We start from the raw sequence: 21,950 nt of genomic DNA on the forward strand, positions 1-21,950 counted from the left end.
TCCCAGTACGTTTCCGAGCACAATTCAAAGTAGCGGTGCTGACCTTTAATGGCCTCAGCCCAGTATACCTGAAGGAGCATCTCTACCCCCATCGTTCAGCCCAGACACTGAGGTCCAGTTCCGAGGGCTTTCTGGCGGTTCCCCTACTGCAAGATGTGAGGTTACAGGGAACCAGGCAGAGGGCCTTTTCGGTAGTGGCGCCCGCCCTGTGGAACGCCCTCCCATCAGATGTCAAGGAAATAAACAACTACCTGACTTTTAGAAGACATCTGAAGGCAGCGCTGTTTAGGGAAGTTTTGATGTTTGATGTTTTATCATGGTACCTCAGGTTAAGAACTTAATTCGTTCCGGAGGTCTGTTCTTAACCTGAAACTGTTCTTAACCTGAAGCACCACTTTAGCTAATGGGGCCTCCCGTTGCCACTGCACAATTTCTGTTCTCATCCTGAAGCAAAGTTCTTAACCCGAGGTACTATTTCTGGGTTAGTGGAGTCTGTAACCTGAAGCGTCTCTAACCTGAAGCAACTGTAACCCGAGGTAACACTGTATTTTGTTGGGAGCCACCCAGAATGTTTGGGGAAACCCAGCCAGATGGGTGTGGTATAAATAATAAATTATTATTATTATATCTAATACTCTCTTATCCACTACGGGAAATTCTATTGCCATTGCCGGTGCCGGGGATTGAAATTTGGGCATTGTGCATCCACAGTATACTTTCTATCAATTCTTTTGCCTTAAACTCCTATGCCATGCTAACTCTCTGAACCGCATATAGACATACTTCGGTGGTACTGATCCCCACCTTGAGGCTGTAATTAAAAAAACAAACAAACCTGACTTATAGATAAATAAATAAATGCAGAGATCTAACATATAAGAGGTCCCTGCTTTGTAGAATTCTCAGGAGAACAGACATGTAACACACACAGAGGTTCATATCTACGTCAATTCAGTTGTGAAAATGGTTCGGCAAATAGTAGTATCAGGCATCCTATTTCTACATAACACCCATCGTCTCCCTTGTAAGATGTGCAAAGCATTTCACGTTCATCGTCTCAGCACCCCTTTCAACAACCCTGCAAAGTAGGTGAACGTTCTCCCCATGTTGTAGACAGAAGGACTGAGGCCCACAGACAAGATACTGGCTTACCTAGTGAATACATGGATGAATCAAGATCTAAGCTAGCCTTGGTCAACTTGGTGACCTCCAAGTGTTTTGCATTATGACTCCTAATACACGCACCTAACACAACCGGGTTGGCTGTGGGGTCTGACGCTAGATCTCTTGGACTTCCACAGAAAGCTAATTTAAGCTATTTACTCCCCAGCTCAAACTTTTAGAGAAATCGCTGCACCAGGGAGAGAAGAAAATGCATCTCTAGATTGTTGCAGTGAAAAGAATGCTGAACTTGGACTGGGCAGGCCCTAGAGGTCAATTAGCCACTCAACTCTGAATCTCACTGGGTGACCTTAGGGCAGCCATGAGCTCTCAGGCTAATCCACTCCTCAGAGTTGTTGTGATACAAACTACCCTGAACAAGAAGATACGACACAGGAAATATCTTTTAAAAATAAAAAAAAATCACCAATGATTTTTTTTCTTTGTCGAGAAGTCAAGGCTTGGAATAATCTCTGAGCAGCTCTACAGCCTAAACTGCTTGGGGAGCAGTTATAGGACTGTGAGTTGACTTTTAGTTACCGTATTTTTTTGCTCCATAAGACACACTTTTTCCCTCCTAAAAAGTAAGGGGAAATGTGTGTGCATCTTATGGAGCGAATGCAGGTGGGAAAAGCCCCCAAGAGCCGCACACATGCTCCACATGCTCTTTAAAGGGCTCTTGCTGGCTTTTGCGGGAGGTGGGGGAAGGGTCAGAGGACAGCCCCTCAGTCTCTTCCCCCACCTCGTAGAAAAACCCGCAAGAGCCGCGCCTAGCTTTTTCCCAGAGGAGGGAGAAGGGCAGCCCGTCAGGGAAAAGCCTGCAAGGGGCGCACAGAAACAGGCTATGCTCAGTGCTCCCTTCAAAGAATATTTTTTTTCTTGCATTCCCCCTCTAAAAACTAGGTGTGTCTTATGGTCAGGTGCGTCTTATGGAGAGAAAAATACGGTAACCAACATCGCGGATCCAGTACACATGTTTACTCAGAAGTAAGTCCCATAGTGTTCAATGGGACTGCACTGGATCACAGCCTGATATCATGAAGGGTATGGCTGCAGCACAATGTTTCGTTATATGCCACAAAAAAAGAGATGTAAGCTTTTTGCAAGCAGGAGCTTTCAAGATTTGCCTGACAAAATCTATATGCCAGTGCTGTAAAAAAAACACAGAGGCTTTACAGAGCCTCTGCGCTCCCTGACTTTCTGTTTACTGCTACAGGCCAACACAACTGCTCCTTAGTAATCAGTAAAAAAAGAGAATTTTCTTCAGATTTATCATGTTCATGCACTGCCCCCTACTGTACTCTTTGGGGCTTCCCACTGCAAAAACCAAAACACAAAACAGGATGGGATGTATATGGATGTGTGTGTCGTAATTTGCTATGCATATATACAGTGATCATCGAAGGAACATGGGGAACTGCTTTGTATCAGTCCGGTACAGTGTTTCTCAAAGTTGGGTCTCCAGCGGGTTGTTGGACTACAACTCCCATTATCCCTGACACCTGCTCCTGCTAGCTAGGGATGATGGGAGTTGTAGTCCAACAACAGCTGGAGACCCCAGTCTAAGAAACACTGATCTAGTACCGTGTACTGTGGCAGGGAGCAGCTTGAGGCTTTCACCTGTGGTTCCTAGAAGCTGTCAGCATGCTTCGACTGGCCAGTTAAACCAGGTGAGGGTAGCCAATTGGACTTAAATCCTTGGTGAGTTACGGACTTCCCCTGCATGCAAAGACACAGACTCTGGCAGATTGAGCGGACCAATAGTGGGTCCAATGGTCAAGAAGGCAGTTTCTGCACATTCTGTAGAGGGAAGTGAGGAGCAGATGGGGTTCATCCACCTAGGAAAGCAGTCCATCTAGGAGAAGGAAAACTCTGATCCTAAACTTCCTCTGCCTTGTAGGACATCTTCAGCAGAAGAAAACACCAAGGAGTAAACCCTACACAAATCTAGAGTGGAGTCCTTAAGTAAAAAAGGTAAAGGTAAAGGACCCCGGGACGGTTAAGTCCAGTCAAAGGTGACTATGGGGTTGTGGCGCTCATCTCGCTTTCAGGCCAAGGGAGCCAGTGTTTGTCCACAGACAGCTTGACTAAACCGCTTCTGGCTCAACAGAACACCGTGACAGAAGCCAGAGCGCATGGAAATGCCGTTTACCTTCCCACCACAACGGTACCTATTTATCTACTTGTGCTGGTATGCTTTTGAACTGCTAGGTTGCCAGGAGCAGGGACAGAGCAACGGGAGCTCATTGTGGGGATTTGAACCACCAACCTTCTGACTGGCAAGCCCAAGAGGCTCAGTGATTTAGACCACAGCGCCACCCACGTCCCAGTCCCTAAGACGGTTGGTTGGCACCTTGTATGTCTCCTTCCAGCAACTCCTGCAGCCAAGCTGGTGACAAACCAGCTCAGCTTTGGGCCATATCAGCGAGGCCAGGATGGGGGTTTTGTTGTTTGGGCAGCCCAGGACCTCCATGCACACTGCCCAGAAGGTTCTTCTTATCTATCAGTTTGGGCCACAACTCTAGCAGCAGACTTTTAAATGTTGGGATTCTGAAGGAAGCGTTCCATTTCTAGGACAGAAAACTCAGCTGCATTAAGGTCTGATTAATACCATAATTGAAGATCCGGCGGAAAGGAAAGAATCTCTTTGTTCAGTACGAATGTGATTATGGCCAATATCAATCTAATTAACTAGTACTAATAAATGTTTTTAAATACACACTGTATTTGGAATGCAGTTGAGTGTATAATAGCTACTAAATCTGTCGAAGGCCTTTACAAAATAATAATAAAAAACCCACCACAAAGGCATATAATTAACAGATCTTGAAATTGCTTTTGTGATAGCTTGTATATATAAAAGGGTCCGCCAAATACCAATTAGCTACATTATTTTATAAGGAACAAATTAGGAGTTTTGGAAATGATGCCAGCTTTACTTCGTTTATTTTGTGAGGTTTGGTTTTTTTACTTCTTCTTTTTCATCTTAGCAGTTTAAGTGGGCTTACCAGGGTTGTCCCAGTAAGCATTTGACACTGGTTATGACCAGCTTTTCCACTTTCTATGTACGTGAATTGATATTAAACACACAGCAAGATCCCATCTGTACTATACATTTAATGCAGTATTTTACCACTTTAAGAGTCATGTGGTTTAACTATCAACCCCTCTTCCCAGGGAACCTTGGGAAATGCAGCTGCGGGAGGTCAACAGGGGCCTCCTAGCAACTCTCAGCACCCTTAAACTACAGTTCCCAGGATTCTTTGGGGTAAACCATGTTTGTTTAAAGTGGTTTGATACTGCTCTTGATGTGAGGTGCAGGTGGGGCCTTATTGTAGCATATCTTCAGCTCTTAAGAGTTCTGTTTTTAAGGGAACAGGAGTCTTACAGACGAGATCTCAAGAGTGGGAAGGGAACAATACTTCCCCCGTTTCTGAAATCTTCCTCCTTCTGTGCTGTAAGTGTGTCAAAGGGCTTAGCTTTTTCGCGAAGCACCAGGAGATGTTGTCAAATGCTTTTTCTGCATCAATTAACATTAATGCTACCTGTTTGTCGCTTTTAAATTCTAAATATTCCAATATATCGACAGTATTTCTTTGCATGGCCAGTTCAGAACCTGAGAGGTTTTATACAGCAAACTTAAGAATATATGAAGAGTCTGCTGGATCAGGCCCATCTAGTCCACTATCCTGGTTTTACCACGGCCAACAGGGAAACCTGGAAGCAGGATCTGAGCACAAGGGAACTTGTGGTTTCCAGCAACTGGTATTCAGAAGCATTGTTGTGATTGTGGCTAGTAGCCGCCTCCTCCTCCATGAATCAGTTCCAATCCTTTTTAAAATTATTTATTTATTTATTTATTTATTTATTTATTTATTTCCCGCCCCCCTGGCTGGGCTTTCCCAGCCACTCTGGGCGGCTTCCAAAACATACTGTACTACATCAAACATTAAAAGCCTCCCTAAACAGGACTGCCTTCAGATGTCTTCTAAAAGTCTGGTAGTTGTTGTTCTCTTTGACATCTGTTGGGAGGGCATTGCACAGGGAGGGCGCCACTACTGAGAAGGCCCTCTGCCTGGTTCCCTGTAACTTGGCTTCTCGCAGTGAGGGAACCGCCAGAAGGCCCTTGGTGCTGGACCTCAGTGTCCAGGTAGAACGATGGGGGTGGAGATGCTCCTTCAGATATACTGGACCGAGGCAGTTTAGGGCTTTAAAGGTCAGCACCAACACTTTGAATTGTGCTCGGAAATGTATTGGGAAACGTATTAAAGCCATCACTGCCTCCTGAGGAAGTGAGTTCCATAGTTTAAACTACACACTTTGTGAAGAAGTACATTCTGCCACCTGCCCTGAATCTCCCAACATTCAGCTTCACTGGACATTCATGTCTTCCGGAGTTAAGAGATAAAGGTAAAGGGACCCCTGACCATTAGGTCCAGTCGTTACCGACTGTAGGATTGCGGCGCTCATCTCGCTTTATTGGCCGAGGGAGCCGGCGTACAGCTTCCGGGTCATGTGGCTAGCATGACTAAGCCGCTTCTGGCGAACCAGAGCAGTGCACGGAAACGCTGTTTACCTTCCCGCCGGAGCAGTACCTATTTATCTACTTGCACTTTGACGTGCTCTTGAACTGCTAGGCTGGCAGGAGCAGGGACCTTGGAACGGGAGCTCAACCCGTCGTGGGGATTCGAACCGCCAACCTTCTGATCAGCATGTCCTAGGCTCTGTGGTTTAACCCACAGCGCCACCCGCCTCCCCGGAGTTAAGAGAATGGGACCTTTCTCTACACGGGACATAATTTTAGGGTGTGTGTTGGTGGTGGGTAACAGAGGTGACAAGAGCATGAGGAACAGAGGACAGCTTGTTTCTGCTTTCATGGTATGCTTCAACCCTTAAAACTCAGCTCCAGCATATGACAAAGTGTGAGGGATCTGCAAGGTAAATTATGCATTTCCTTTCTCTGGTTACTTCCTCCCACCCTGCCACTCTCTCTCTGCCTCTCTCGCTCTCTCATTTTTATTAAAAGGATTTTCATAGTTCTCAGAGGCACATATACACCTCTGTTTTCAATATACAGAGTCCTTTCTACAGGACAGTGACATTCAGTGTGAGACACTGTGAAGTTGGGAGGGAGAGTGGAAGAGAAAGAAGGTGGGGTTGTGATTTCTCCATTCTTTTGCTTAGCGTACATGCAGAGTTTTTGTGTCAGCGTTTTGCGGATAGGTTCTTTACTGAGCTGTTGGTTTCCGCTGGCGGTACGAGAGGCTGGAGAGGGGAGCCGTGTCGGAGTGAAGACACTCTCCTTTATTTGTCTCCGTGTTAGTTTCAAATTTGTTGGTTAGCTTTTTTTAGTAGGGCTGCTTCTCATACAGTTTGGTACCAGTGGTCCGTGTTTATTCCTGACAGGTCTTTCCAGTGTCTAGTTATGACACTCCTCGCTGCAGACAGCAGGTGGCTTATGAGTTCTTCATAGTGTGAATGTGCATTGATGTGCACCCTACTTAAAGGTAAAGGGTAAAGGGACCCCTGACCATTAGGTCCAGTCGTGACCGACTCTGGGGTTGTGGCGCTCATCTTGCTTTATTGGCCGAGGGAGCCGGCGTACAGCTTCTGGGTCATGTGGCTAGCACAGAGCAGCGCACGGAAACGTCGTTTACCTTCCCACCAGAGCGGTACCTATTTATCTACTTGCACTGTGACATGCTTTCAAACTGCTAGGTTGGCAGGAGCAGGGACTGAGCAATGGGAGCTCACCCCGTCGCCATTTTTAAAAAAGTAGATCTGGAGGTGAAATCCCCAAAAAGGATGTTACTTTTTTCTGTATGCCACAACAGCTGTGAGAATATTACTAGCTAAGAATTGGAAGAAACAAGATGTGCCAACTATCAAAGAATGGCAGATGAAGATGATGGACTATAAGGAACTTGCCGAACTAACTGGGAGACTCCAAGACCAGAGAGAAGAGATGGTGGAAGAAGATTGGAAGAAGTTTAAAGAATATTTGAAAAAAAAATATGTTAGTATTTAAATCTTAGAACAGCTTTGGAAGTGGATATAGGCTCTAGGTTAGAAGTAGAAGATAGTGTATTTTAAAATAGTATTATTTGTAAGTGATAAAATGTGAAGATTTTTATGGTAAAAGTAAGTGTGATAATAAAAATGGTTACAAGTTATTATATATGTAAACTGAGGTAAAATGAAAATCAGATAGGGGGGACTTGGGGAAGCTCACCTAACAATGTTTAGATAAAATAAGGATAAGACAAGAACTTGTTTGTATTGTTTAGTTGTGTTATAAAATTAATAATATTTTTTTGGGGGGGACGACAAAAAAATAGATCTGACTCCTTCAACATTTCACGAGTCAAGAATGTTTCAAAAGCATTCTAGTTACGGAAAAGCACTATGGAAATAGTTCTCAAATTTCCTTTTTCCCTGAGCCAAATATGCAACAGGTAAAATATAATTCAGTTTTATAGACGATTAGATTGTTAAGCCTGCAGGCCCGGTTAATTTGATCTGTACACCACTCTTAGCTGTTCTTCTCATGGCAGATGTAATGACACTGAAAATTATTACAATTATGCCGGGGAAGGAACCTACCGAGTCTCGCACCCCCTTCCTTTAAGTGGAAAGCAGAAAATGATTTTGCACCAAGATGGAGGCCTCACAAAAGCAATAATAATAATAACAGTAAAAACAGCAATAACAAATGACAACAACAAATGACAATAACAATAATAATAAGTAGTAGAAGAAGAAGTAGTTACCTGTTTTTGTTAGCAACAGATTGTCCAAATGCCTGTCTCCAACACCAAGGATGTATGTAATTACACAATATCCAGCTGGAAATTAAAAAAAGGAAATAATTGTCAACTGGCACAATTTCTCTCTCTCTCTCTCTCTCTCTCTCTCTCTCTCTCAGAAATCCCAAAGAAAGGCCTACACTGAGACAGGATCACTGGGAATATTATGGAGCGAGACTCTGAAAGCTGACCAAAATTTCTAGCACAGGAAAAACGAGAGGCTTCAGGAATAGCTGTGTATACATGAGGTTACCCCACAAATTAGGCACATATGGCCATGTAGGTTTAGGGATAGACCAAAGGAAGGGTCTTCTCTGCAGTTAAGTCACAGAATTCGCTTCCGGAAGATGCAGTGATGGTTACCACACTGGGTGGTTTTCAAAGGGTTTTTAAAACAAACTTCCGCGGAGGATAAGAATATCAAAGGTTTCTAGCCATGATGGATACTGACTGTCTCTAGCATCATAAGCAATATGCCTCTGGATAACATTTGCTGGGGAGAAAAATGTGGAGAGGGCTGTTGCATCCAAGTCCTGCTTCTGGCCTTCCCATAGGTATCTGTTTGGCCACTAAGGGACTTATTCATATATTAGTTTATCTATTTATAATATTGGTGTTCTGAAGATCACAGGGGACAACATAAAAAACCCCCACAAAACGAGAACACGAACCACGCGATATTACACAAAACACATAATATAATCAATTTGTTTCATTCAATTAAATCTGTATACCACCCTTTGCCCACAGAGCTCAGGGAGGTTCACAGCATAAAAGTACAAGCTAAAAAAAATACAAAATATGCTTTAAAAGCAAGAACAAAAACAAACCGATAACCCCCTCAACGCCACACATTTAAAAGAGCATTGGATGTTCATCTGCCAAAGGCCTGTTTGAAGAGGAACATTTTCGTCCGGCCCTTAAAGGTGCATAGTGAAGACGCTAGGCGAGCCTCCCTGGGGAGAGCATTCCACAGATGGGGAGCCACTGCAGAAAAGGCCCTGTTTTTGTGTTGCTACCCTCCGGACCTCTTGAGGAGGAGGCACATGAAGAAGGGCCTCAGGTGTTGATCTCAGAGTTCGGGGAGGTTCATATGGAGAGAGGCATTGTTCTTTGCCCTTGCTAATAAATAACACCACTGATTTTTAGTTAGTTCTCTGACTTTGTTAGGAATACAGGAAACTGCCTTGCACCCAGTTTGTTTGTTTGTTTTTGCTTTTTAAAATGCTTTATTGAAATTAGAAAAAAGTAACATATAACAAAATTATCCATAGAAAAAAAAGTGTTAGTTACATTGTATCATGTTCTTCTTAATATTCCAATGACTTCCCTTCAACCCCTCATGCTTCTAAACATTGTTCTGCCTATTGCACTATTTATTTGAGCTTTATTTTGTTAGATTTCATAAATATTATGTTTTCTAATACTCATCCAATATATCACAGAAGTTATTCAAGAGCTGCCACAGACTTCATGCTATTACAATAATCCTTGAGATACTTTTTAAACATGCCCCAATTCCTAATAAAAGTTTGTTCAGCGCAATCTCTCAGATTTTCTGTTAATTTTGCCAACTTAGTATATTCCAACAATTTATTCAACAATTAGTATATTAGTATATTCAACAATTTATATTCCAGCTTTGTCGGTAATTTCTCACCCTTCCAGTTCAAAGCTATCAATATTCTTGCTATGATTTTTTGGTATGTCATGGCCTAGAATGCCCAAGAGGAAAGCCTCTGGCTTTTATATCTATCTATCTATCTATCTATCTATCTATCTACACACAGATTAGGCTTCTTTGATGGCTCTTGATTTTTGAGGTACGTGAAAAGCGCATAAAGGGATGGATGAAATCATATTTGCTGTATATGGTCTACTCACTGTGAAATTTAATAAAATAATACTCCATTTGTTTGGTCATTTTATAACCCGCTCTTCATTAAAATCAATCCCAGAATAGGATATAGCATGTCTGTCTATATCTATCTGTCTGTCTATCTATCTATCTATCTATCTATCTATCTATCTACACACACACACACACACACACGCACACATATACACCCTAAACATTCTTTTAAATTCATTGTAGATTACATCCCAAAACACCTTAATTTTCTTGCATGTCCACCACATGTGTAACATTGAGCCTTCCCCTTCTGCACATCTCCAACACTTACTTGGAATGTTCATAGATATTTGAGATAATTTTAGTGGTGTCAAATACCAACGGTATTGCATCTTCATAAAATTTTCCCTCAGAGTGTAACCTGTGGTGAACTTCATGCTGACTTTCCATAAATTTCCCCGGTCCTCCATCGGGATGTTACAACTGAAATCCTGCGCCCATTTGACCAGAACAGATTTTACCTTGCACCAAGTTTGAACATGCTCCATTTAACTCAGTGTTCCCTACACTGATTGACAGCAGCTCTCCAGAGTTTCAGAGTTACAGGCAGGAGTCTCTCCCAGCCCAGGGACTGCTTGCAAGGCAGACACTCAGCCACTGATCCGCAGCCATTGCCCTGCTTTAATGCAATCTGTGCCCTCCTAATCTCCTGCCATCACTTACCACAGCTTTTGACGTAAGTGTCCATAACCTCTGCGCTTATTCCGTGGGGTCCCGTTTCGCTTGGTGCGTGTTTTCGGAAGAAGTTCTGAAAAAGAACATCGCTCTAATGTTTATTTCTTCTCCCACGTAAAGCTCTGAAAGGGTCTCTGGGGGTTGGCTGAGCTCGTAAGTAGTTGGTGGCCTTGGATAAAATCCATTACTGCGTGTTACTGGTGAACACAGCCCCCCTCTCCTCACCCCGAAGTATCAATCTTGATATTTAAAAGGCGTCCAAGGCTCAGTGCAGAAATAGCCTATATTTCTTTTAAAAACGGCAGATAACATTAAGCAAAGAACAATCAAGCAAATTACATTTTTTCTCCCCTTAGTGCTAACATTGCAGTGCTCAGTTGATATCTGATGGAATTTTCTTAACCTCCGCAACGGAAAGATTTAAAATCACTTTGCATTACACACACACACACACACACACACACACACACTCAAGGGCCTCTTGTTCTTTAAAATAATCCTATCCTGTTGAATTTCAAATGCAGAGTTATTGCATAATTATGGAGAGTGCTAAATGCTTCAAAAGTAGATATATTCCTTTTGTGCCTGGGTAGCAAAATTTAAATAGCATTAGCAATTCAAAGCAATTGTGAATGAAGATAGAGGAAACGAATTGCAAAGTGGGCATTAATGTACTTTGTTTAGGGGGAGGGAGGGGGCTACAACTAGAATCCCAAGAGCGAATTGGCCTAGAAATATGAACAAGGCCCCCTGGAGAAGAAAATTCAGCTTTAAAAAGTAGGAGGTCAGAGGAGCAAAATCCCCTTTGCCCCAACACTAACATGTTGCTGGTCTACAACATATTAGCCACCACAACAAACAGATTTTTAAAACACGCAACTTTCAGAAAGGTTTTGACAAAGTTCCACACTGAAAGCTCCTGAGTAAGCTTAGCATTCCTGTTCCTGGTGGATGTGGTTATCAATGGCTATTAGCCATGATAGCTAAAGCGATGACAAACCTAGACAGCATCTTAAAAAGCAGAGACATCACCTTGCCGACAAAGGTCCGTATAGTTAAAGCTATGGTATTCCCAGTAGTGATGTATGGAAGTGAGAGCTGGACATAAAGAAGGCTGATCGCCGAAGAATGGATGCTTTTGAATTATGGTGCTGGAGGAGACTCTTGAGAGTCCCATGGGCTGCAAGAAGATCAAACCTCTCCATTCTGAAGGAAATCAGCCCTGAGTGCTCACTGGAAGGACAGATCCTGAAGCTGAAGCTCCAATACTTTGGCCACCTCATGAGAAGAGAAGACTCCCTGGAAAAGACACTGATGTTGGGAAAGATGGAGGGCACAAGGAGAAGGGGACGACAGACGATGAAATGGTTGGACAGTGTTCTCGAAGCTACCAACATGAGTTTGACCAAACTGCGGGAGGCAGTGGAAGACAGGGGTGCCTGGCATGCTCTGGTCCATGGGGTCACGAAGAGTCGGACACGACTAAACAACTAAACAACAACAACGTTATGGTCTGCTTCCATAATCAGAGGCAGAACTGCTTCTGAGCCCCCATTGCTGGAAACCACAGGAAGAGAGAGTGCTGTTGTGCTTGAATCCTGCTTGCAATGTCCCACAAGCATCTAGTTGGCTGCTGGGAGAACAGGAAGCTGAACTCCGTGGGCCATTGGCATGATCCAACAGGATCTTCTTCTGTTCTTGCCGATGTGGTCCAAAGGAAAAGAGAAGAAGACGTTTGGCACCAGCTTGGCTGCAGGAGTATCTGGAAGGAGGCGCCTAAGGTGGTCTCCAACCATCTTTTAAGAACACCACTCTGGATTTTTGTAGGGTTTACTCCTTAGCCTTTTCTTCTCCTGAAAACTGTTAGAATATTCCGTTCCACCTTAAGAGGAACAGGCATGGCTGTTGTGTGTCACATGCCTGTTTACACTCCAGCACAGCTTGCTGGTAACTTCTGTTACGTGTATAGCTATTGCTTATGCTGCTTGCTTGGACACGAAAGGGAGAAGACATGAAAGGGAGAAGAGGTTTAGGATCAGAGGTTTCCTTCCCAGGTTGATAAGCCCCACCTGCCCCCCACCACAACTTTTTACTGTGCTAAACAATGGCATAGACCTACCCACCTAGGGTGGCGACCTGAATCTCACCCTAAAAAGGAAACCGGCCTTAAGGAGTACACATGGAGAAACATTAATGGTAAAGGTTAAACAGACCCCTGACCATTAGGTCCAGTCGTGGCAGATTGTGGGGTTGCAGCGCTCATCTTGCTTTATTAGCCAAGGGAGCCGGCATACAGCTTCCGGGTCATGTGGCCAGCATGACTAAGCCGCTTCTGGAGAACCAGAGCAGCGCACAGAAACGCCGTTTACCTTCCCGCCGGAGTGGTACCTATTTATCTACTTGCACTTTGATGTGCTATTGAACTGCTAGGTGGGCAGGAGCAGGGACCGATCAACGGGAGCTCCCCCCGTCATGGGGATTCGAACCACCAACCTTCTGATCGGCAAGTCCTAGGCTCTGTGGTTTAACCCTCAGCGCCATCCACGTCCCTATGGAGAAACATTACAACCAAGGAAAAGTATTTATTTGGGTCATTCCTTTTGCGGTCAGTTTTGGGTGGTGGGCAGCAGAAGAAATATTAATCAATAAGGGTCACACACACACACACACAATCTACTCAGTTTTTATTTCCTTCCTTGGAATTTTGGTATCCTAACAGCCTTATATGACACAGAGTTCCTTTTACACACTGCTTTATCCTCGAATCTCCCACATTCAACGCAATCGCAAGGGAAGAAGGCCACTGCGAAATGCAAGAACGAAGAGATGCTGAATCCAGTACAGGCACCCAAGACAAAACACTAACCTGTATACTTTCTTCGGTTGCAAGAACCTCAGCCACAGGGACTGACTGAATGAACTGCATGAAACCTGGAAAATAGTAGGGAGGGTGATAGAAAGAGACTCAGGGTCAGAAAATCTCAGGCGTAGGTGCTAAGAAGCCAACCTCAAATTTCTGTGGGCTTTTAAAAGCAGTGGGGTGGAATTAACCAAGTCTTAATCAGGGCCGGAGCACTGTTCTTTAGAGTTTGCATTTTATCAAATTTGTATCTTTGCTGTACCCCACTTTTAAGGGCACCAAAGCGGTGGAAAGGTTCATAAAAAACCCCCACCCCAAATAAACATTTAGCACTGAGAGTTCTCTAAATGCTCACCGCTCCTGATATGATGAGTGTGTTTTGGGAGGTAGGCTTACCATGTTTTGTACTGGTGGCCAAGACCTTGTAAGGGGTCAGCTTCAAATCCAGATTCTCTTTGCGTAAGAGCTACAAGTAAAACAGAAGAGACAAGCATAAGGCAGGGGCGAGAGAGAGAGCTAAGAAATTACTGCTGCATTGGAAGACAGCATACAAGTATCTTCTATCATATGTGGTGGCAGTGTAAGGTAATAAGAGCTTTCTGGGAGACGATAGATAATGAACTGAAAAAAATGTTTAAAATAACTTTTGTAAAAAACAAACAAACCAGAAGCCTTTTTATTAGGAATTGTAGGTACCAACATCCCAAAGGAGCAGAAAAGACTTTTTATGTATGCAACAACAGCTGGATGGATCTTACTAGCCCAGAGATGGAAAGAAGACAAAGTCCCTACCAGAGAAGAATGGCAAACTAAACTTTTGGACTATGCCAAAATGGCAAAACTGACCGGAAAGCTCAGGAACCAAGAAGACAAAAACTTCCAGAAAGAATAAATTATATCATTATAATTTATATGATTTATTGATATAAATAAATTATAATTTATTGAGGAGACCACTGTGAGCTGATGAAAACATTAGCAGGATTTTAACCTCACTTGTAATGTAACATACTCTATGGATAATGTGGATAGATATAAAATATAGATTTGATATAAGATGCAGTTGAAAACACTGACATTAGGACCCATGGAGGGGAGGTCTCGAGATTCAGAGAAATCTCTGTATTTGAAAATGTATTTGGTTTTGTTATAAATCTGTATTTCAAAAATCAAATCCAATGGCTTGCATAATGGCTCAGGCGACAGGTAAGGAAAGAAACTGGCTTTGGTTCACAGAAATCTCCTTCTACTGTTGATGTCTTGAAAAGGGGTTTGGGCAAATCTATGGAGGACCGTAAGGCTTTCAACGGTTACAAGCCATACTGGAACTTTGCCTCTGTATACCAGGTGCTGAGAATGGCAAGTGGGGAAAACGATATTGTGGTCCTGCCCTGCTTGTGGTCTTCCCATCTTGCTGGCTGTTCTGAAAAACAGGGTTGAGGACTAGCTAGGCCTTTGTTCTGTGCCAGCAAGGCTTCTAGGTGTAAAAACACCTCCAACGTCACAGCCTCCCCATTCCTGATTTAAAGGCTCATCTTCTCTGACCTCCCTGTATGGATGTGCTCCCTTCAACTACCACATTTCTAACCTTTATCCATGTCTGTGGATCATATAAAACCACAGAGTTCCTGAATTGCTGGAATCTTTTCTGCCCAACGTGGGGCTTCAACCCACAGCCCTGAGATTCCCACGCTTTTACCAACTCAGCTATCCTGCGTTTCCCTTTACATCCCTCCTAATATCTCCGAAAGACGCTTAGATCATTTTAAAAATAAATTTTATTACGGTTTATAGAGAAAAATACTAAACTTTCCCTTTTTTAAAAAAACAAACCAAGACTTTTATCTAGATACAATAAAAGCACAAAAGTGGGGGGCAGGGGGCAGAAAGAAAGAAAGAAAGGAAGGAAGGAAGGAAGGAAGCAGAAAAGAGAAAAACAGAAAAGTAAAAGCACTCAGATCATTTTTAAAAAGTTGTATAAAGAATGAAATTCTGGCTGCCATGTTTACAAAGACCTATTCACAATCTCCATCCCACCCTGCTTAGCCATTGTCACCTTGTCCATGAGCGAAATGATCTGAAGTATCAGTTGATCCTGACGCAAATCATCCCCATGTTTAAATATAACAGGATACTTGTCCCCGTCTTCAGTCTTGAAAAACAACTGGGCTGGCATTAGGGCGCTCTGGTTAGAGAAACGGAAAATGCGGCAAATTAAACCGTGACTGTAAAAGGACGGCATGGTTGGAGAGGGAAAGAGATACGGAGCTGAGGTTTCTTCAGCCGATATCCCATCCTCTCTAGCTCAGAGGGAGAGCTTCTACTCTGCATGCAGAAGGTCCTAGGTTCAATGCCTGGTATCTCCAGGTAGCGTTGGGGATATTCCCCATCCGAAACCCTGGAAAGTATCTTGCCGTCAGTGCAGAAAATACGAAGCTCAATGGATTCTGTATAAAACAGGTTCCTTTGTTCCTATGGCCAGAGGGGCAGTGATCACGGAAATGTCATTTGCATGAAATGTATTAAGGGAGAGCTACACATTCTTCTCTCCCACCAGCCTCACAAATCTGTCCGTGGAGAGCCAATTTTTTCTCCAAATTTTTTTTTTATTAAGATTTTACAATAAGTTTTAGCATAATCAAATGTTCCAATTGCATTTTTACATTTTCAATTGAACGCCCCCCCCCCCCAACTTCCCTCTCTGGTTTATAACATATTCAATAGAAAAATATAAATATATGGTTAAAATGTTAAGGATAGATCAATAAGGTACCATTTTAATTTTAGTACAGTATATGGACTGCCAACGTTTTAAGACCATGTAAAATGACATTTGCCTGGCATCTGCTTCATATAATATAGGCAGGTCGTTAAAAAATTGTTTAATTTTCTCTACGGAACAGCCTTACATTTACAGAGCAAAACATCCTCTTGAATTATATGCCCAGCACATGGAACCTTACAGAAGAACAATACGAGTGGACTCTCCAAAAAGACTGATACTGATGAATTGGAAAAATAAAAATGAGGCTCCCTTCTACGATTGGATTGAAGACTTATATAAACTCGCAACATATGAACAACTTGCATATAAGTGCAGAATAGCCATGGACAAATTCAATGATATTTGGAATCCATTCTTACAAAAACTGTAACAGGTTAAGATCAGGTGAAGTACAATACCAACCTTGTAAAATATACAGTTTCGGGTTCCCCTCCCCTCTCCCTTCATTTTCCCTTCTACACGGGTTCTGTTTCTCCTTTTCATTTTCTCTTTTTTATTTATATCCCACCATTTGACTGCACATATAATTATGTACTTTTTGAACTTTCAATTTTTATTTTGGAAAAAAAACAAACTATTTAATTTTTCAGGTTTTAATCAACACATTGCGGCTGGCATTTTTTTCTGAGCTGCTTCGGAACTGCTGTTGTTACACTATGTAGTACTTTGTGCTGTGTTCTCTATTTTATTAATTAATTTTTTAAGAGAGAGAGGGAGAAGATACACATGAGCTAATGCTAAAAAAGGATGGAGAGGATGCAGGACTTCTGTATTGCACGATCAGGTGTGCAGGTCACAATCCATACTAGCTACAACCACTCCTCAGTCTAGCAAGAAACATTCTAAATCCATTTTCACTTAAGTGGTGGAAGGCTGTGCTGACTCAGCCCCAAACCAAACATCCACCTGAGATGCCCTGAAGATACTCCTGAACTACATCTCTCATCACTCCCAGGCAGAATGGCCAATAGTCCAAGGTGCTGGGAGTTATAGTTCAGCAATATTAGAAGGGCACCAGGTTCCCTATCTCTGCCATAAAGCAAAGGATCCACTCCAGTTAAGACGATGACTGAGCAAGCTTTGGCCTGAAGGCATACAAGGCCACCTGCTTGATGAAGCTAAGCAGATCTTGATCTGGTCAGTGTCTGTTGCTGTTGGTTTTTTTCTATCTTTATTTTAGACATTGTGATTTACATGGAAATTGTTCAGTCTGGTTTTGCATTTCTTCATGTTTTAATGTACCGTATAGGACTACTGTCAGGGAACTGCCATCAGTACTGGAGGAGAACGCGAAAGCCAGAGGGATTCCAGAGGGCGTCCAGGGATCGGGAGAAGCAGCCCATCTTCTGGGGAAGAGAATCAGCGTAGCACCAGTGGAGAAGGGGGGCAGATGGGGGAAGCGGCGAGGCGGTCCCATGACTCCTTGCCTGGGACCAGCGGGGAGACTAGGGGTCCTCTGTTGCCCACGCCCTCCCTGAACAGAAGGCTTCCACGCAGAGAGGGTAGGCGGAGACTAGGTGTCAAAGAACTTCTTTGCTGGAAGTTTAAGAAATGCCCACTCACGGATTCTGCCAGCGATTGAGTCAGCCACGAGCGAGTGGCTGTCTGGACAGAGGAGATTCACTTTGGCAACCCAGCCAGGTGTTTGCACCCAGCCAGGAAGATAGGCACCTGCTTACGCACAAGCAACCCCCTTAGGAACCATTACAACTACTTTTGTTATGTTGCAGTTATGCGTTTTTTTTTTTCACGTTGTAAGTTGCCTTAAGCACAGTGGAAAGGCAACATACAAAAAAATAAAAAAAATGTATGTATGTATGTATGTATGTATGTATTGATGGGCGCCGCCTTGGGTTCCAGGAAAGGTGGGATACAAACGCAAGGAAAATAAATAATATTTGCAGAGGAGAAAACGAATGAACTCAGAAGTCCATCAGCTTCTGTGTGCATACAATATACCCTCTATCATCTCAACAGTACTTGAAAGGGCGAAATAAAACAAGTGGCACTGAACTGAAACCTAAAAATTATGCTAAGGGGAAGGATAGCTTTAAAGCAATTAGCTGCCCTCCCTAATTAACTTAGTGAAAATGGCAACTCTATTTAAAATGCCCTTTCTGAAAAGACCTGATTTGTTTAGCTGGCAATTCGTCCCTCGTGAAAAGGATGGGAATGAAACCAATTAGCCTCTGCAAAATAAATATAGTTATCTTTTTCTTTTTTTTTACATTATCCAGCATCCTTATTCTCCCTCGATGAGTCTCAAACAAAAAAAAAAGCCATAAGCCTGCCTGCCCACATCTTTGCACAACATATCTTTTTTTTTTTTTATATAATATTTTATTTTCCGCATTCAATAAACAAAAAAAAGAACAAATCGACAAACACATCAAAAGGAAAAAAGCAAAAGAAAAACAATACATACATTATACAAAAACATAAAGAAAAATAAAAACGGTAAGAATAAAAGAGTTAAAAACAAATATTGTATCATTATATTCTTCAGCATTAACTTAGGTCTGCGACTTCCCCATGCCTTCCCACTCTGTATTCTAGGTCTTATATTCTGGTAGTAAACTCTTTCCCTCTGGCGTATCTTTGGTTCAGATTAATATTATTGTCTTATTTATCCTTACATTTCCCTATGTCTTATTAAATATACTTTCTTTAACATTGTCATTTTTATAATAACATTCTTTTACATTCAATCTGATAACCTCAAACGTTCGTAATTGTCAGGGGTTCAGGAGCAGAGTCACAGGAGAGGGAAGAAACGGAGAGCGAGGGGGAGGAGTCGGAAGGAAATGTCAGCGGCGACAGTAGTCCGAGGTCTCTGAGTCTCTCCAGTGACTCGGAGGATTCACAGAAAGGGGCCCCCATGGTCAGGGCAAGGGGGACACCTCGGGAAGAGGGGGCCAGAGGGGACTCAGAGAGTAACAGCTGGAAATCCGGACCAGCTTCCCCCCCAGAGTGCAGTAGGGGGGAGGAGTCCAAGGCATCGGGATCAGGGAGCGCGCAGGCAGAGGGAGAGCGTGAAGCAGGAGTGGCCACACCCTCGTCAGGGAGCGAGGAAGCGGTCATCCGGAAAGTAAAACGCGCGCGCGCGCCAAGTTCAAATGTACAGGAGGGCGGCAAGGTGGGCAGCCCGGGTAAGGAGCCAGGTCCTAAAGCCCGCCGAAGAGAGGGGGAGGAGTCAGAGGGGTCCAGCTCTGCGTCAGAAGAGTCCAGGAGGGAAGAGACCCCGGGGGGTAGTAAGACCCAGAGGAAGAGAGAGAGAAGGAGGAGGTGGAGTAAGATTAGAGTTTTAAGCTGGTGCACAGGGGGCGGAGATCCAGATAGAGCTTCGCCGGTCTAAAGCTCAGACGTAGAGCTGGGACGCTGAGATTTGTAAATGGAGACTATTCTTCAATAAAGACTTTGATACTGTACTACCGGCTAGCGTTGGTCCTTGGTGAGCTGGGACCCGGAGCCAGCTCTGACAGTAAGCTCTATCTCCATTCTTAAAGTTTTGGCACCAAGAACCTCGCCACGTGAGTTGACGCAGCGAGGGCAGAGGAGGGGTGCTTCAAGAGCTCACAGAACTCAGGCAAGATGACGACGGAAGAGCAGATATCCGCCCTGCAAGAAGCTGTGACACGACTCAGCACGGAGGTAATTGCATCCAGAAAAAGAGAGGAGGAAATGAGTAGCGCCTACCGGGATCTCCAAGTAAGATTGGACGTGATTTCCAAACAGGGGCCACCTGGATCCAAAGCAGAGGGCATTGGATTGGGAAAGAGGGGAGGCAGCCTTGTATCCCATTTTGACGGGAGTTTACAGCAGTACCCCAACTTTAGAGCAGACCTGTTGTTTGCGCTGGATCTGCTTGACAAAGACTTTAGAGATGAAAGAGAGAAAGTGGGGTTTATCCTATCCCATTTGCATGGTGAAGCCAAAACGTGGCTGAGAAATTTATGGAGGGACAATGATCCGGCGCTCCAAGACGCGAAGGCTTTCATTAAAGCTATGGACTCGTGTTTTTTATCAAAGATAGACGTTGATATTGCCAGGAGAGACATACATGGACTTAAGCAAGGCAAAGCCAGCGTGCGTCAGTACCATACGCGTTTCTTCGCACTGGTTCATGCACTGGGATGGGACAAAGCTTCTGCGCCAGTGAGAGATCTCTTTTGGGAGGGCTTGAATACAGAAGTAAAAGCCGAGATTGGAAGGGGGGAGAGGCCAAGGAGCACCCAGGAAGTGGTCCAGAGGGCTCTGGAGATCGGGGTGCATCTGGAGGAACGTCCTTGCAACAGAGAAGAAGGACGTTGGGGAAGGGCACCAGCCAGAGCACCTCCCTTCTATCCCAAAGAAGCAGCGCGTGCGCAGTCCACGCCCTCGCAGGGAGGGGGAGAGGAACCGATGGAGCTCGGAGGTGCCAGGGCTCAGTCAGCTACCAGAGCCCTGACGCCGGGAGCAGTCAAGACGAAGCCTCCTAGAGGGAACAGGAAGTGCTACATCTGCGACAGTGCTCAACACATGGCGAAAGAGTGTCCCCAGAGGCTCCACAAGCACACTGCAGCATCAGCAACAGTGACAGAAGCAACGCAGCAGGGAAACGACAGAGTCTGGCTGGAGGAAGAGGTACTGGGGTCCAGCCAGACAAATCAATGAAACAATCCCCAGGGATTTTGCAGCCCACAGACCCCCTCCCACCCAAACCAGTGGTGCAGCTTACAGCGTCTCTCCAACTGCCCAACGGAAGCACTCTGGAAGTGCCGATCACCATTGACTCCGGCAGCAACGCCGACTTTATAGGACTGGATTTTATTCAGCAGCACAATATACCACTGCTGCCAGCCACACTGCCCCTGAAGGTTGTCACAGTGGATGGCAGGGACTTGCTAGGGGGGCAAGTGGTGCAACAAACGCAACCAATGGTGATGCGGATTGGAAATCACCAAGAGGTCATCAGCTTCAACGTCACCAAACTGTCAGGCACGCCGGTAGTCTTGGGCATGAGTTGGCTGCACAGGCACAGTCCAGCATTGGCGTGGTACCAACGCCAATTGACCTTCGGTTCCTCCTATTGCGCGGAACATTGCATTCTTCGTAGCCAAGAAGAAGGAGGGGAAGACACGCAGCTACAATTGAGCACGTTGCAAGCAGTGCCACGCAAGTACGCAGCGTTTTTGGAGGTTTTCTGCGAGAAGGAAGCAGACAAGCTGCCTCCCCACAGGCCCTATGACTGCCAGATTGACCTCCTGCCAGGGGCGACGCTGCCAGCCGGGAAACTGTATTCCATGTCTGAAGACGAGCTGCAGGAGCTCAAGGAGTTCATAGACCTCAACTTAAAGCGCGGTTTCATCCGGGAGTCGAAAGCAGCAGGGGGCAGTCCTGTATTCTTTGTGAAGAAAAAGGACACGCCCCAAAAAAGACTTGTAGTGGATTTCAGGCTCTTAAATTCAAAGACCAAGCCCACAGCCTTTCCAATGCCCAAAATAGATGACCTGCTTGCAACGGTGAGGAAAGGACGCGTTTTTACAAAGTTGGATCTGAGAGGGGCGTACAACCTGATCCGCATACGGGAGGGGGACGAGTGGAAGACTGCCATGTTCACGCCCTTGGGCACATATGAATATAGAGTTATGCCCTTCGGTTTACAAAATGGCGCCCACTGTTTTCAAGCGTTCATGCATCACGTCCTGGCGGGTCTTCTCTACAAGAAATGCGTCTGCTTCTTGGACGACATCCTGATATTCTCAGAATCTG

General features: G+C 44.3%; 1 protein-coding gene across 2 annotated transcripts in view; it reads right to left on the reverse strand.

The window, feature by feature from the left end:
- PIK3C3 (phosphatidylinositol 3-kinase catalytic subunit type 3) overlaps nt 1-21,950 on the reverse strand; it is a 127,346-nt gene that overhangs the window by 51,459 nt on the left and 53,937 nt on the right. For both annotated transcript variants that reach the window (XM_083402763.1, XM_083402762.1), the window contains 5 exons: nt 15,471-15,599; nt 13,811-13,880; nt 13,421-13,485; nt 10,543-10,627; nt 7,932-8,006 (listed from right to left, as the gene is read on the reverse strand). In XM_083402763.1, the coding sequence (XP_083258889.1) occupies nt 7,932-8,006; nt 10,543-10,627; nt 13,421-13,485; nt 13,811-13,880; nt 15,471-15,599 (424 nt within the window). The remainder of the gene's footprint in view (nt 1-7,931; nt 8,007-10,542; nt 10,628-13,420; nt 13,486-13,810; nt 13,881-15,470; nt 15,600-21,950) is intronic.

The sequence above is a fragment of the Podarcis tiliguerta genome (assembly GCF_965153285.1).
Source record: "Podarcis tiliguerta genome assembly, chromosome: 11".
NCBI classification, from domain to species: domain Eukaryota; kingdom Metazoa; phylum Chordata; class Lepidosauria; order Squamata; family Lacertidae; genus Podarcis; species Podarcis tiliguerta.